Here is a 14,998-nt window from a genome sequence, read left to right as displayed (position 1 = left end):
ACTGATGTGATGAATGATTATGACCAAAACCATCTATCACTACGTGAAGTTGGGAAAGAGCCTGGAAACAGGAACAGAAGCAGAAGCTGTGGAGGAAGGGTGCTAACTGGATCACTCTCCAAGGCTTCTCAGCCTGGTTTCTTATACACACCAGGACTACCTGCCCAGATGTGATACTACTCATGAGAGGCTGGATCCTCCCTATCAATCATCACCATCGAGAAAATGCACCACAGACTTGTCTACAGGCCAATTCCATCCCAGCATTTTCTCCATTAGAGTTATTTGTTCCCAAGTGATCCTAAATTGACACTGGGGATTTGAACTCTGATCCTCATAGCCAGTGTTCCACTGAAAAATCTCCCAGTCTCCAATTAGAAAGAAAAAACCCATAACTTTCTTCTTTTTGTCCTGGAAATCTTATAAATTGTAGCCATATATATATGTGTGTGTGTGCATATTATATTATATTACATATAGTAGTAAAACATATGTAAATAATATCTATAAATATAATATATAATGTATATGTGTAATTCTCATATCAAGTTGACATAAAAACTTCCCAACACACACACACACACACACACACACACACACACAAAATGTATATGCCCACACATACAAATACACATGCATATAACACACATGTACACACACAATTGCACAAAACCCCATGGAGTGTGTCTGGTAGCCATCATCGTAACCGTAGCCTTCTGAAACAGCCTTAATGTCCTCTGAAATCCAATTCCCTTTACTCATCACAACAAGAAAAAGACTTTTAGATGGAGCTTTAACAAAATACTGATACAAAGCATACACTTCTGACTTACAAGTCACGGTGAGTCACCCATCCTCCCATTCAGGGACAGTGGTGACCCTGTCAGCATCAGAGACTCCCCTGTTCCACACTCAGCCTAGGCCTGACACAGATGTTCTCAGAAAACCATAGAGACCGTAAGAGCGTAAAGTAGCGGTCCCTCCCACTACGCCTGCTTCATACGCACCTGTCATAATTTCATTCCACCAGATGTTCACATAATCATCCCGGTCAGTCCTTGACTGCTCATGGAAGAATCCCAGAGCATGCAGGATCTCATGTTCAATGATGGCCTTATAGTCGCAGCCCTCACCAATGGAAATATTCTGTCCCACGTGTTGATCACCGACCATAGACCAGCACCTTTGAAAAGGGAGGAGAGGAAGAGGTTTTCATAGAGTCATAGTTTATGTATAGTGCATATATTTTAAATGGCTAAAACTTATAAGATTTCAGGACAAGAGGAAAAAAGTTGGGTTTGTTTTTGTTTTAATTGGAGGCTGGGAGATTACTTAGGGGAACACTTGCTATGCAAGAATGAGGACCAGAGTTCAAATCCCCAGTGCCAATTTAAAAGCCAGCGGTAGAGGACAGCCACCTGTAACCCTGTAACTTGGAAGGCAGAGACAGGCTCCCGGAGCAGCCTAGCTAGCCAGACTCTAGAATGTCCAGATACTGACTGGGGCTCAGACTCACTCAAAGCTCTCCCTTCTGTCTGTTTGGAATTTCCAAAACAGTATTGTTAGTTCTAGTTAGTTCACTATGCATCACAACATCAAAACTTATCCCTCTCCACCAGTCACAACTTTGTACCTAAGGATGGGTTCATTATCCTACGTCTGCATGTAGAAAGCAGTTCACAGTGCACAGTTGCTTGGATCAATTCAAAACAAAAAGTTTGAAAGGAGACTTTAAAACCAGAAAGAAAAGCATTTCCATATATTCACGGCTCGATGATGAGAAAAGAGTTAATTATGGGATGTTCTCAGCAAGCAACCTCTGTGTTCCCTTAGGTCAGTTTAGAGTGGTACTCCACCTTAAGAGCCACCCTTCCCTGCAGGCAAACTGATCATATATAACAAGGCATCAAGGAGAGAAAATTGGTATTCTCCTTCTCCTTTATAAACTCATAGGGCACGTTGAAGAACAACACTATTGCTTTCAGATTAAAATACTGTCTTTTCGACCACAAAAGGAAGAAGGAGAAGGATGACCAAAATGCAGATGCTCCCACTCCTTCTTAAAAGGGGACTCAAGGAACGGCCATTCAGAGCCTGCCCCACGTGTGGCCCATATATATATACAGCCACCAAAACTAGATAAGATTGGTGAAACTAAAAATGCATGCTGAAAGGGACCAGATATAGATCTCTCCTGAGAGACACATCCAGAGCATGTCCAATACAGAGGTCAATGCTAGCAACAAACCACTGAACTGATAACAGGACCCCCCCCTTTGGGGGGAATTAGAGGAGGTATTGAATAGTTGCTTACAACCCCATAAGAACAACAGTGCCAATCAACCAGAGCTTCCAGGGACTAAACCACTACCGAAAGACTATACATGGACTGACCCAGGGCTCCAACTGCATATGTAGCAGAGAATAGCCCCTTGTTGGGGCTCCAGTGGAAGGGGAAGTCCTTGGTCCTGCCAAGGTTGGGACCCCAGTTCGGGGGAATACAGGGGGGGGCAGTAAGGAGGATATATGGGGAATACCCATATGAGGGAGGGAAAGGGGGAGGGGATGGGGGCTTATCGACAGGAAACCGGGAAGGGAAATAACATTTGAAATATAAGTAAAGAAATATATCTAATAAAAAATTAAAATAAATAAATAAATAAAATACTGTCTTTTCAGGATGGCTGTGGCTGATTTAAATGCTACCTTTAGGGGATTTCCAAATACCCTATGAGGAGAGGTGAAGTTTATGATTATGAAGAGTACCCATGATACAATGAGTTAATGAACGCAGGAGTTCACATCTTTAGATATATTTTGACTATGTGGGGAAGACTGCCCACCTCATACTGAAGAATCCTAGGCAAGCCCAAAAGTTCCCTAAGAGACTAGTGGCCTAGGGAACTTCTGGTAGATTCCTAAATTCCTAAATTCCTGCTTTCTGTTGGTGGTTGATCATGAAATGTACCACTTAGGTCCTCCGTGCTTGTCCCTAGCTGTTTTGGATGCTATGAAACTTTAGGAGATAGAGCCTTACTGTAGAAGTGCTTCATTCACATTGAGAGTTTAGAGCCTAGCTTCCTGTCTACTTTTTACTTCCTGGCTGTTTTACAGCTCTAAGGGGATAGGCTTTCCCAATGGAGGTGTTGCAGCTCTGAGTGGGGAGGTTTCACCAGTGCAAGCATTACAACTCTGAGGAGAAAGGCATCCTGGCAGTCAGGAGACAGGGAATACCACTAAATCATGTGACACAATAAACCTCACATGAGAGGTTTACTGGGAAACATGAAAGATGGTGGCTGCTTCTACTTGAGCAAGAAGAAGCAGGGAATTGAGTGGGAGACAGGTTTATATAGTGTTTTGTGGGATGATGTCACAGGTGAGGCAGGTACAAGGTAGAATGAGGCCTCTCACTGGACGAGAAGGAAGGATGGGTGGGAGAAAAGTCTGAGGGAAGGGGAGGAGACTGGGACGGAAAGGGCAGACAGAAGGTGACAGCAGAGTAATCGCAGGACAACATGGAGGCTGATGTTAAGACTCCACGCTGTGCCTTTACAGGTTGTTATTAATGTTCTTAAGGGATGGATGTGTATGTTTAGGTGGGCAATTATATCTTATCAATCGGATCAGAGGTTACTGTGTTGTGTGTGCAGATTTAAGTGTAAGAGGGTGTGCGGCAGATAGTCTGGGCTGCCACAGAGTTGGGATGTGTGCTTCTGGCATGGAAACCTGCGTTGGGAACTGGAGGTGTAGAGAGATTGTTGCCAGGCACAGAGAGAGGCCTTCAGCAGTGTGATACAGGATAGAGCAGAGTGAGTGAGACGCTTCGCTGACTGAGATTAAGATGTCTACCAGATATCTTGGGACACTGTGGTGACGGACCTAGTAGGGGTAAAAGACAGCCTTTTATTTTTTATATTTTTCAACAACAGGGTTTCTTGGGTGCAGAGTGGATATTGGTGAGATTTCAAGCCAAGCCCAGGGATTGATGGGATTTCCTGCTCAGGAATTGGTGGGTCTTTTTGCTCAGGGTTTGGTGGGTTTTTAAGCTCAGGAATTGGTGGGTTTGGATAGGTTTTCAAACTCAGAAGTGGACTTGGACATTTCTCCCTCCACTAAGAAAGCAATGTCCCAGCCACCTTACCTGCCTTTTTCACCACTATGAACTGCTGGGGGTTGGTCTGGTGTTGTGTATACAATGCTAAATGCTGGTCCCCAAGATCTGGTTGCCCCGAGACCAGGCAAGTGGATTCCTATGGTACATCAGTCTTTGTTGAGTAAACCTCACTTCCAAATTTAAAGGTATTGGTTAAATAAAAGTGGCTACAGCCAGTTATTGGGGAAAATAGAGGTAGGCGGAGCTTCAGTTACTGGGCTGGGTGGGGGAGGTAGGGACCACAAGGAGAATTAGAGGAGGAGGCCATAATGAGGCTAGATGGATCATATGCACATGGCCAGGAGACGAGGGCTCTTGAGCACAGACTGATGGAGCAGAAATAACTGTAGTGAAACTCAAACAGCAAGTAACAAGGGACACAGGTCTGGGATATAAGCTACAATAGCTTACGACATGCCCAATCTAGACTTACAGATTGTAAATAAAATATCAGGACTTGGTGTCTTTTATACTGGCTAGCTAGAATAAATAATTCGCTTACATTAAACTATATTCCTTCCCATAGTGTAAGCCAGAATAAATCTTTCCTCCTTTAAATTGCTCATATTAGGAACTTGCTCATGGCATTAAGTGTCACTGATCTACTGCCTAGCTTCCTTCTGATGAGTCTTCGGCAAGGACCCCAAACTTCCCTCAGTTACTGGGAAGGGATTAGGGAATCTTAAAAGACTCCCGAAGTTTATCACAGAATATCCTTCACCCTCTTTTTCCTAAAATCATTGTTTTCCTTCTCCTAAATTCAGTTTCCTTCTCATGTTAACAAACTAGGATTTCCCACAGAGGCTCTCCTCTTGGCTTTATACTGTGAAATATGGACCAGTAGGAAGGGCTTTGATGGCAGTTTTCAGTGCAGTGTTGCCAGGGATTGGAGATCACTTGGCAACAGTCACATTGTCTTACCTGCCTATTTTCCTAACTTGTTAGCATCCTGTATCTCTGGATGCTGATTCAAATGCTACTTATCCAAAAATAACATAGATACATAAATAAAAATTAAAATAAATAAAAAGGTCAAGGCTGCAAAGATAGCTCAAAAGCTAAGAAAGATTTGATTTTATCTTTTTTTTCTTATTGTATTGTTTAGCTTTCAAAATAGACGAGTGACATTTTAGAAGCTTAAGGATATGTGCTTTTCATGCTTTGTAATATTTCATACTAACCCAGAAAACTGCTGGAAGATGATGTACGAGCTCTCCCCCTCATAGGGCTTGAAGTCCACACAAGACTTGAGGCGGAACATCTCAAAGGCATTGAGGATGGCTCCTTTGGCGTTCAGATCTGGAAAACGTTGACAGGCATTATTCAGATTTTGGATAACAGACATAGCTTACAGCATACAGAAGACTGTATCACTGATACAAAACACGCAAAGGTTCCATGTTGGTTTTATTTTATTCCTGGGCTGGGGGTAGCTCAATTCGTTGGTTACTAGGTTTGAAGTTAGCCACATACACAGTGCTGGTTTCATAATTCAGAAAAAAAGCAAACTGAGTGAGCCATGGGAGCAAGCCAGCGAGCAGAGCTCTTCCATGGTCTCTGCCGTACTTCCTGCCTCCAGGTCATGCTCAGAGGTGAACTGTGGCCTCAGGGTTGTAAGAGGAAATAAGAGCTCTCAGCCTCCATTTTGCCTTTTAAAGCAACAGAGAAACAAACTAAGACAAGGAGTTTAAGCCCTATGAAACTGGAAGGGCTGGGAAAATCCTTGGGCATTCCACTAAAACCCCAGAGAGACCCAAGAGGCCTAGGAGTCAAGACTATGTCCCAGCATTCTGGGATTTGCTTTAATATAAGACCAAAACCAAACCCAAGCCTCCAAAACGCCAGCCAAATAGTTGGCCCAGGAATCCAAAAATTAACAGCATTCTGAGGAACACAGCAGTATAGAGCCTCTCTGGAGGGTAATATCCACAGCACTCCAATACAGAGCCAAAAATCATCAGTATGTGACAAAACAGGAAACATGATCCGCAGAGCACAGGATGATCCAAATGTTAACAGAGTTAACAGTTTAAAGTACGATTGTATATTTGTTCAAGGATTTAAGGAAAAAGAGGAAAGACTCTCAGCAGAGATATACAATTTACATGAAAGAATCAAATGAAAATTCAGTCGAGATTTGTAGCAGTCATTCCTCATCATTAATTTGGTAGAATCACCATGAAAGCAAGGCTTGGGATGGGTTTATGAAGGTATTTCAAGTAATTTAACTCAAGGGGAAAGACCCACTCTGAGCATGGTACCACCCCACAGGCTGGGATTCTGGGAAATAAAACAGACGAAGTGAGCTGAGCTGAGCACCATTCATTTCTCTCTGCTTCCTGACTGTGTGTGCGATGTGATTGGTGACCTCACACGGCTGCCACCATGCCTTCCCCTGTGTGGCAGAGCTTCCAAACATACAGATCCCTGCCCCTTCGGTTAATTTGTTAGGTATTTGGTCATGACAAAAGAGCAAAGTAGATGAATACAGGATTATATTCAAAATTCACTGAATGATTTGAAGAGAAAACTGCAGACAGTAAACATCACAGAGACAATATTAGAAAAAAAAAAAAAAAAAGAACAGAGCCTCAATAACTAGTGGGAAAATACCATTTGCAATTAGTTCCCAAAGCAAGGAAGAGGTGAGAAGGATATTTGAGAAAACAATGAGCTAAGATTTCCTATGTTTGGTTGGTTCAACATTATCTTGCAGATCTGAGAAGCTTGAATAACAGTTAAATTCAATGAAATTTTCTTGACCTTGAACTTCAGATTTCCATCTACCAAGTGCTATTGGGGTGAAAGACCCCAGCTTAGCAGCAGTAACGCCATTTTGCAAGGCTGTACTTAAGATGACTGGTTCAGGGAAAGGTTAGAACACTGAGTACACAGCGGCTGCCAAACAAGATGTGTTTGGTTGAAGGCCTGGCAACAGGACGACTTCGGTTGAGCACCTGACAATGAGAAAAGCCCCGGGAGAGGTCCCACACCCTGGTGGGGGGCCGAGTCAGCCGTTATGTTCCAAGAAGGTAGCTAAGAAACTTGCCCCCAGGCTGAACCCTTGGGGGGCCGAGTCAGTCCTTATGTTTCAGGAAGGTAGCTAGGAAACTTGCCCCCGGGCTAAACCCTTGCCACATTAGAATCCACCAATTATATCCCTGTAACCATGCATCTGCTTCTGTATGCTTGCTTCTGCTCCCCAAAATCCTATAAAAGCCCATCCTTGGTTCCATGGGGCGCGCCAGTCCCCCGAGTGACTGAAGCGCCCGCAGGTGCCTGTGCCTGTGTATCCCGACTATAAACCAAATCCTCTTGCTGATTACATCCTGTGGTGTCTCGGTCTGGTCTTTGGAGTTGGAGGGTCTCCATCCCGAGGGAAAGTTCTCCCTGAGAGCTTTTCAGGGGTTATAGGTATTCCCCACCATGCTGCCTCATGGGCTTCTAAGGAGGGTCCAGAACTTCATGAAGGCTAGGAAGCACATATAACTCAGCAAGAACCAACTAAGCTCGGCTTTCAGTACACAGAGGAGGCTTGTGCATGGCGCAAAACGCCATGTCTGGTTCACTGAGATAAAGCTCCAGAAACATCCGGTAGAGGGACAATACTTGGCACATGAGGGGGCAGTGCACATGAATGAACCAGGAAGAAAAACAGTAAATGAAAACAAACAAACAAACAAACAAACAACAACAACAATAACAATAACAACAAAACCCTCTCCTTCCACGGGGGTTCCTTGAATCAAGCTCCAGGGAGTACAGGCACTCTGTAAATTTAAAAAGCGTGCTGGCCAAACACGTGGGGATACAACTTCACTTCCCAATAACCAGCTGAGAACATGGTGGGGTTTTGTCTGTTTAATGGATGGAAAATGCTGCGGATTTGGTTTAAGGTTTGCATCATGGATTCCCAAACTACACGAGAATCCCGCAGGTGAGATGCTGAGGGTCCCCGCCCTTCGCTGGTTCTAAATGGTAAATGAAATTACTGGTGGCCAATGGCTGAGCAGGGAGACCAAGGCGGGGCTTTCGCATTCCTGGGTAAGGGATGGGACTACCATCGCCAGGAAAGGAATGAGATCAGGATTGAAAGCTGTAGAAGAGAGAGCATACAATCATGTAAAAGCAGGGGAAGAGTGGCCCCATGCCCCCACTTCCCCATTTGGGTCTGGAGTAGCAAAGATGGAATACAGATTTTAGTAAGTAATAACTCAGGAGTATTGGAGGGGAGGCGTTAGGAACGTGGAAGTTTGGGAGTGACTCAGTCATTGCCCTGTTTAAAGCATTTTAAAATGTGTGTGTGTGTGTGTGTGTGTGTGTGTGTGTGTGTGTGTGTCATTCGACAATCCAGAGCATTTGGGCATTGTGCAGGTGCTGCTGGGAAGATCGGAGCAGATTAATAAACTACTGCTACAGGAAAAAGTTTTAGAAACAAGACAGATAAATGGTGACTCGAGAAAAACAAAGCACTCTCTACATATGTTAGGAGAAAGGAGAGCCCGGATATCCAGCAAGATGGTGTAGCCTTGTCCTGGCTTTCCCTCTCAACGTCTCTAGCATCCCATCAAGAATAGGTTTTGCAAACAGGGAGTCATTGAGTAGTCATTAGTTGGTTACTTGAGGATCAACCAAGCACCTCTTTGTGACATCTTCTAGTCATTTACTTTCCACCAGTTAATATTTCTATTAGGTACTAAAATGCAATGCATGTAGCTATTATTCTTAAGAGAAAGGGAAAAGTCAAAGATATTAATGTTGAGAAAACAGAACCTGAACATGGGTAATCTATGCTTTTCTATGTTCCTCTGGTAACAAAAAAAAAAAAAAAAAAAAAAAAAAAAAAAAAAAAAAAAGATGTTGCTATGCTCCAAATTGCATTCTTATCCTATACTCAGCTCAATCTTTGTAATGCTGAAATATAAAATTTTACCATTATGATAGCAAATTTTCCCTCACAAATTTGTTCTTTGTCTTGTTCCTGATTTTGCTAACATTTTTGGCAACTTCTAACTGTGCAGTAACTTCGAACTTTGTCAGCGCATGCATGAGTGCATGCGGGCATGTGTGCGTGCATGGGTGTGTGCATACTTGTGTTGAGGTGGGTACACATGTGCAAGTGTGAGTGGGGGGATCAGAAGTCAATTTGGGAAGCTGCTACTCAAGTGTAATTCACTTTCTCTTAAGGCAGGGTCTCCCACTGTCTTGGAGTTCACCAAGTGGGCTGGGCTGGCTAGTTCAGGCCCCCAAGGACCCATGTGTCTCTTTACCTTCCAAACACTGGGATTACAAACATGAGTCAGCCTGACAGACTTTTTTACGTGTGTATTGGGGATTGAACTTGAATCTTTATGCTTGAGAAGCACACACATTCATGACTGAGTCATCTGCCCAAACCTTGACTTGTTCTTTGACACTCTCGCAGACTAGATAAAGAAAAAAATGTCACAACTTCCTTCCCATGAGACAAAAACAATCTTCAGGGCTCTTTATACATTGTTCTGAATCCAATGGCCAAGAGAAGCAGGAGAGAAGAGTTTACCCATGTCTAGTCAAGAACAATCCCCGTTACCCAGATTGTCAGCCAGAATGTATGGAATGGGGGGCTTCCATCTGCTTGACGGATCTCTCAGGGCATTTCTGGTTCTCTGTGAAAGACAAAAGCAAACATATTGTCCAATTCCATCTATTTCCCCTCAACAGTTCCATTTCTATTTACAGCTGGATAAAATCGCATTGTATGAATGATCACAAGTACAGGTAGGTCCTGGTTTCTAGTTCTCAACATCTATATTTGACACTTAAGGGGAAGTAGGGATGAACAGGGGTCAGGGAACTGGGAAGGGATTCATGACAGACAATACAAAAGGAGGCCTAAAGGGATTAGGGTGGGTGGGGTGAGAGAACCCCAGGGGTTTAAGTGGAACCGGGAATACAGGGATTGGAAAGGTTTCAGCATGGATGGGGATTGAGGAGATGAGAATGGACAAGGGATGAGGAGGAGAACCAACCAAAACTAAGCGCAAGTGAAAGATGCCTTAAGGGAACCAGCTACTTTGTAGATTAGGTGATAATATCAAAATGGAAACAAACAAACAAACAAAACAACAATAACAACAAAAACTGACCTGAAGAACTAAAAACAAAGACAACCAAGAAGCCCAGAGCCCAAGGTCACCTTCATAACTCATACCAAAGGAACCCAACTAATTTAGAGAATTTATCTTCTCAATATAAAAACAATGGGAGCTCCTTAGAAATAATCTTTGGGGATTCAGAGGCATTGATACGAGTAAAACGAAGGGGCCAGCTAACTGTTAACTCTGGGACAGCACCTGAAAACACACCAGAATACTCCCTTTCTATTCTTTGCCTACTGGGAAAAATTGGACAAATAAGCTATTTGATAATCGTATACATTTTTGTGCTTTTGGTTGTTTTTTTTTTATTACTAACAACTACAGAGATGTTCTTATAAGATGTAGATTATACAAAAATCTTTGCTTCCCCTCCATAGTGTTCAACATGGAACCATCCCCTGAGCCCAGGTTGAGCCTCCAGAGGGACCACAATTCCCAAGGCACAGAATATATGTCACTGTCAGCACTCACGGGCAGAAGGATGTCCCCTTGAAAAAGGTTCAGGCCTGCAGCTGGGGTAGATTTAAAAACAAAAGGATATTTGCAATCAACATTAACAAAAGACAGTTTATGGTACAATTAACCTTTGCCATTATATGCCTTTCATTCCATGTAGTCATCTATCTCTTTTTAAAATCGCAAATCTTTCCCTCTACCTAAGAAGGTATGAATAGCCAGTAAGTATTGCATATTGATATGCCCTCTCTTTTCAATTTTGGAATAAAAATCCTTCTTCAAGAACCTTAGAACTGGCCTTGAGAGATGGCTCAGTGGTTAAGAACACTGGTTATTCTTATAGTCAACCTGATTTCAGTTCCCAGCACCTCCATGGCAGCTCAAAACCATCTGTAACAGCATTCCAGGGGAACCAATGCCCTTTTCTGATCTTTACGGGTACCAGACATGCATGTGGTGCATGGACATGCACGTAGTCAAAACATCTATACATAGAGAATAATGATATTTTTCAAATAACCTTATAATTAAGATGAATTAGAAGGGATTGTGCTGTTCATGAACTCTAATGCTTTCCTTCTTTAAAGCAAAACGAAATGGAGCCCAGAGAGGTCATGATCGAGGAAGTCATTGTCCAAGTGAGCTTTACAGCTGGTGTCCCAGCCCAGCCCTTTCATGGCCCCTCCCTTTCACTTAGGTAAAAACACTGAGTGGACTTCCTCCCAAGAGGAAGAAGGCAGCCTCCTAATGTAAGCCAGGAAAAATACCCTTTCAATGACAAACACCTGGAGACTATGTGCAGATCCATTCAAGGCTATGTGCATCTCTGAGACCTTGCTTTTCAGATGTCAACCTCACAGAATGGACCCACACACACAGCTTGACTTCCTTTTCTGTGACCTCAAAGGACTTCTAAAACTAAAATTCTTATAGGGAAAAATCACGGGAAAACTTCCCAACCATTGGAAGAGCTACATTTACCTTTCAAAATAGCATTAAATTAATTCTTAATTTTTAACTTTATCCTAATTAAAAATGCACAAAATAGGCCTGCCTAGGTTCAAGTCTTGGCCTTGATTAATGATTACCATGTTGTTTCCTTAACTACATGAGTATCCATGATACTTCAAAAACAATACTATCTATAACGTTGTTTTAGAACGTGCTCCAAATAGAAATACCTAATCATCGTTCAGGCATGGTGGCATCCACCTTTGATCCCAGCACTCTGGAGGTAGAGGAAGGCAGATCTCTGAGCTCGAGCTCAACCTGGTCTACAAAGCAAGTTTCAGACCAGCCAAGGATACAGAGAAAACCTGTCTCAAAACAACAGGGGCAGCAGCAGCAATAACAACAAAATCCCCACCACTACCACCACCACCACCACCATCATCATCATCATCGTCATCATCCAAAGAAATGCTGAATGATCGAATAATCGCTAAATGTTAACACTGATCCCACTATATCACACTCTTCCCCATAAGTAACTAGAGTACCAGCATTTCATCTAGTCTGTTTCTTTTTAAACATGATCTCATGTAGTTCAGGTTGATTGTGAACTACGTAGCCAAGGATGGCCTTGAACTCAGAGTTGCCTGCCTCTCTCTACTTCCCCAGTGCTGGGGTTACAGGTGTTAGCCACCACACCCTTTTCAGTTCTGCCATCTTCAAACAGCACTCAGCTGCCGTGATTTAGCTCTAAAGACCTGGAGGGGCTTCACTGCTGCAGCCTGCAATCCTGAGTGAGTCTCTAACCACAGGAGGTTTCCTGTGTCTTCCTGCATAAGGAAACTAGCATTTCCTCCATTACAAGATGCAGGTGACACTAGATATGGATGTCTTTGCAAACTCTAAGGTGGTTGTGACCAAGTGTCCCTCCACTGACACCACTCCCATCCAAAGATGTCACTATGCAAAGGCTTTTCTGAAATCCCAGAAGTAGAACACAGAGACAAGACAGGCAGCAAAAGGTCTGTGCTCTTGGTATTGGGTGACAATGTGGGTTCCTCAATAAATATGTTTCTGAACAAGCTATCCAAACAGCAACACATTTATCCATTCCTTTATAACTCATTAACTAGCTACCAGGACATATGATGGGCCTGCGCAGGCTTGAGATTTCTCCTACTAAATAAAATTACCTTTTTGTTCTTTATAGTTTATTTAGTGAGTAGAATAATTACCCACTTTTCCCCTTTACTTCAAACCAGAAACTATGAATTTTTCAATGAACAAAAAACTTGTCACATGATCTCAGATCCAGTGAGGACTCGTTAGCTCTCTTAGAAAAAGCTAACCTCTGGCCTGGGGTGGTGATTCAGTTGGTAAAAAATTGTTGGGCTTCTTGTTGGGCACCAACAGGAGGAGAAGCCCTTGGTCCTGCCAAGGCTTGATGCCCCAGTGTAGGGGAATGTCAGGGTGGGAGGTAGGCAGGGGTGGGTGGGTGGGTGGGGGAACACCCTCATAGAAGTAGGGGGAGGGGAGATGGGATAGCAGGTTTATGGACAGGAAACTGGGAAGGGGGATAACATTTGAAATGAAATAAGAATAAATCCATTTTTTAAAAAAAGAAAAAAAAAGTTGGGCCTCAGAACCCAAATAAAAACCCAGAAGTCCTTTGATCCCAAGGACAAAGAGGCAGAAGCATGTAGATCCCTGGGTCTCACTGACCAGTCAGTGTCACTTGCTTGACGAGACACTAGCCAAAGAGAGATCCTGTCTCAAAAATAAGGTGGACAGATCCTGAAGATACATAACTGAAACTGATTGCTGGCCTCCACACACTTACTTGCATCTACACACAATCTAATGTAAGCCTCTTTCTTTCAGCATCATCATTTTCTAGAAACTTCTAATGCCAGTAATCACCAATAGACTTGTCTCTTCAGAAGGGAATCCTATCAGGGCACTTTAAATCCTGTCAAGTTAGGCAGGGAGCTGCCCATCCGTAGTCCTGGAAATCTTGAGGTACAAGCAGAAGGGTGAATGCCAGCTTAAATCCACCCTGGCTTTCCTTTAGCAATTTCCAAGCCATTCAGAACTACGCAGAGAGACTGGGTCTCGTTGGTAAATCAATCAGTTGATTTAAATAATAAGCACCTGATTTTGAAGCCTCACTATTTCAGACACTGAACTCACCTGAGTTGATTTCTGAAATGTCCTTCTGTTGTTCACCAACGTCTACATCATCGTGGTCTGTCAAAAGAAAAGTAACGAGGAAAAACTGTTGTTGAAGAAAACTTGAGTCTTGTTGAAGACAACTCACAGAAACTGCCTAGGAAATGCCTCTTACCATGTCCAGTCGAAAGATGCTGAATCTGGAAGGAAACAAGTGTGCACAAAGTTGATAACAGGCTACAACAAATGCTCTTAAATACCTATGGGCAGTAGGTAGCAACTACTTACGGACACAGCTGCAATGTGGGCAGAAAAACTCAGTGAGAGAAGACACACAGGTAGCGTCCACAGCATTGTTGCAAGTGAACTGCGTTTGGCAGAACCTCCATGCCATAAAAACCTATTGGACCTTGCTCTCTCTGTCACGGTAGAAACTTTGACCCTCCCGTGAGTATTGTACTGCTTAGGAGATGAACACTACAAGAATGAATGACATTTTCATGGGCGTGTACAAAGAAACCTGCTCTAAAAGCTCATGACCCAGAGACTGGGAGAAAGTTTGAAAAATTCATAGTAGAATGGATATATGATAACAAGTTATACACCATGCCACTCAGGACAGGAATACGGAGAGTCATTAAGGGGTAATAATATTGTACTTTGCCGATCAAAGATGAACTAAAATTTTATGAATTGTTACAATTACAGTTATGGAAGGGCATCGATGCATGGCTCACATCCTTCCCCTCTGCCTGTGTTTTCTTTATTCTTCCACATCCTTTCACACACAAAAATAAGATGTTCATGACTGCTATGATATTAGTCGATACGTTCAATGCCATTTCAGTAAGATCCTACCAAGGTTTTCAGTGGACCTTTACAGACTGTTTTTAAATTTTACACACAAGGCATAAATTTCCAAGAATAAATAACGAAGAATCTTCTTAAAGTTATGGTAATTAGGAAATATCTCATGGCCAAAAGAAAGACGTCAGGGATTGGAATGGAATAGAATGTCAAAAGAAATTCGTGTCTATGTGGAGCTTTGTTACACAGGAGGGATCAAAAGTGCTATAGGGAAACTTTGCTCCCTTTAATAATGTTAAAACATGTTTTCAGAAAATAT

At 42.8% G+C, this 14,998-nt stretch overlaps 1 protein-coding gene across 3 annotated transcripts in view; it reads right to left on the bottom strand.

The window, feature by feature from the left end:
* The window catches only part of Mep1a (meprin A subunit alpha), a 30,114-nt gene extending 15,845 nt beyond the window's left edge, over nt 1-14,269 (bottom strand). Inside the window, exons 1-7 of one of the 3 annotated variants that reach the window (XR_015628490.1) lie at nt 14,161-14,269; nt 14,048-14,072; nt 13,894-13,950; nt 10,768-10,808; nt 9,729-9,804; nt 5,338-5,455; nt 1,008-1,183 (exon numbers count right to left, since the gene is read on the bottom strand). Coding sequence is in view for 2 of the 3 variants with exons in the window: in NM_013143.1 (NP_037275.1) it covers nt 1,008-1,183; nt 5,338-5,455; nt 9,729-9,804; nt 10,768-10,808; nt 13,894-13,950; nt 14,048-14,072; nt 14,161-14,226 (559 nt within the window). In the remaining variant the exon portion in view is untranslated. 3 annotated transcript variants of the gene reach the window in all.
* Nucleotides 14,270-14,998: the final 729 nt, after the last annotated feature.

Source organism: Rattus norvegicus, chromosome 9 (assembly GCF_021556685.1).
Source record: "Rattus norvegicus strain SHRSP/BbbUtx chromosome 9, alternate assembly SHRSP_T2T, whole genome shotgun sequence".
Classification (NCBI taxonomy): Eukaryota; Metazoa; Chordata; class Mammalia; order Rodentia; family Muridae; genus Rattus; species Rattus norvegicus.
Note: the sequence above shows the minus strand (reverse complement) of the source record. Positions and strands in the feature narration are given on the sequence as shown.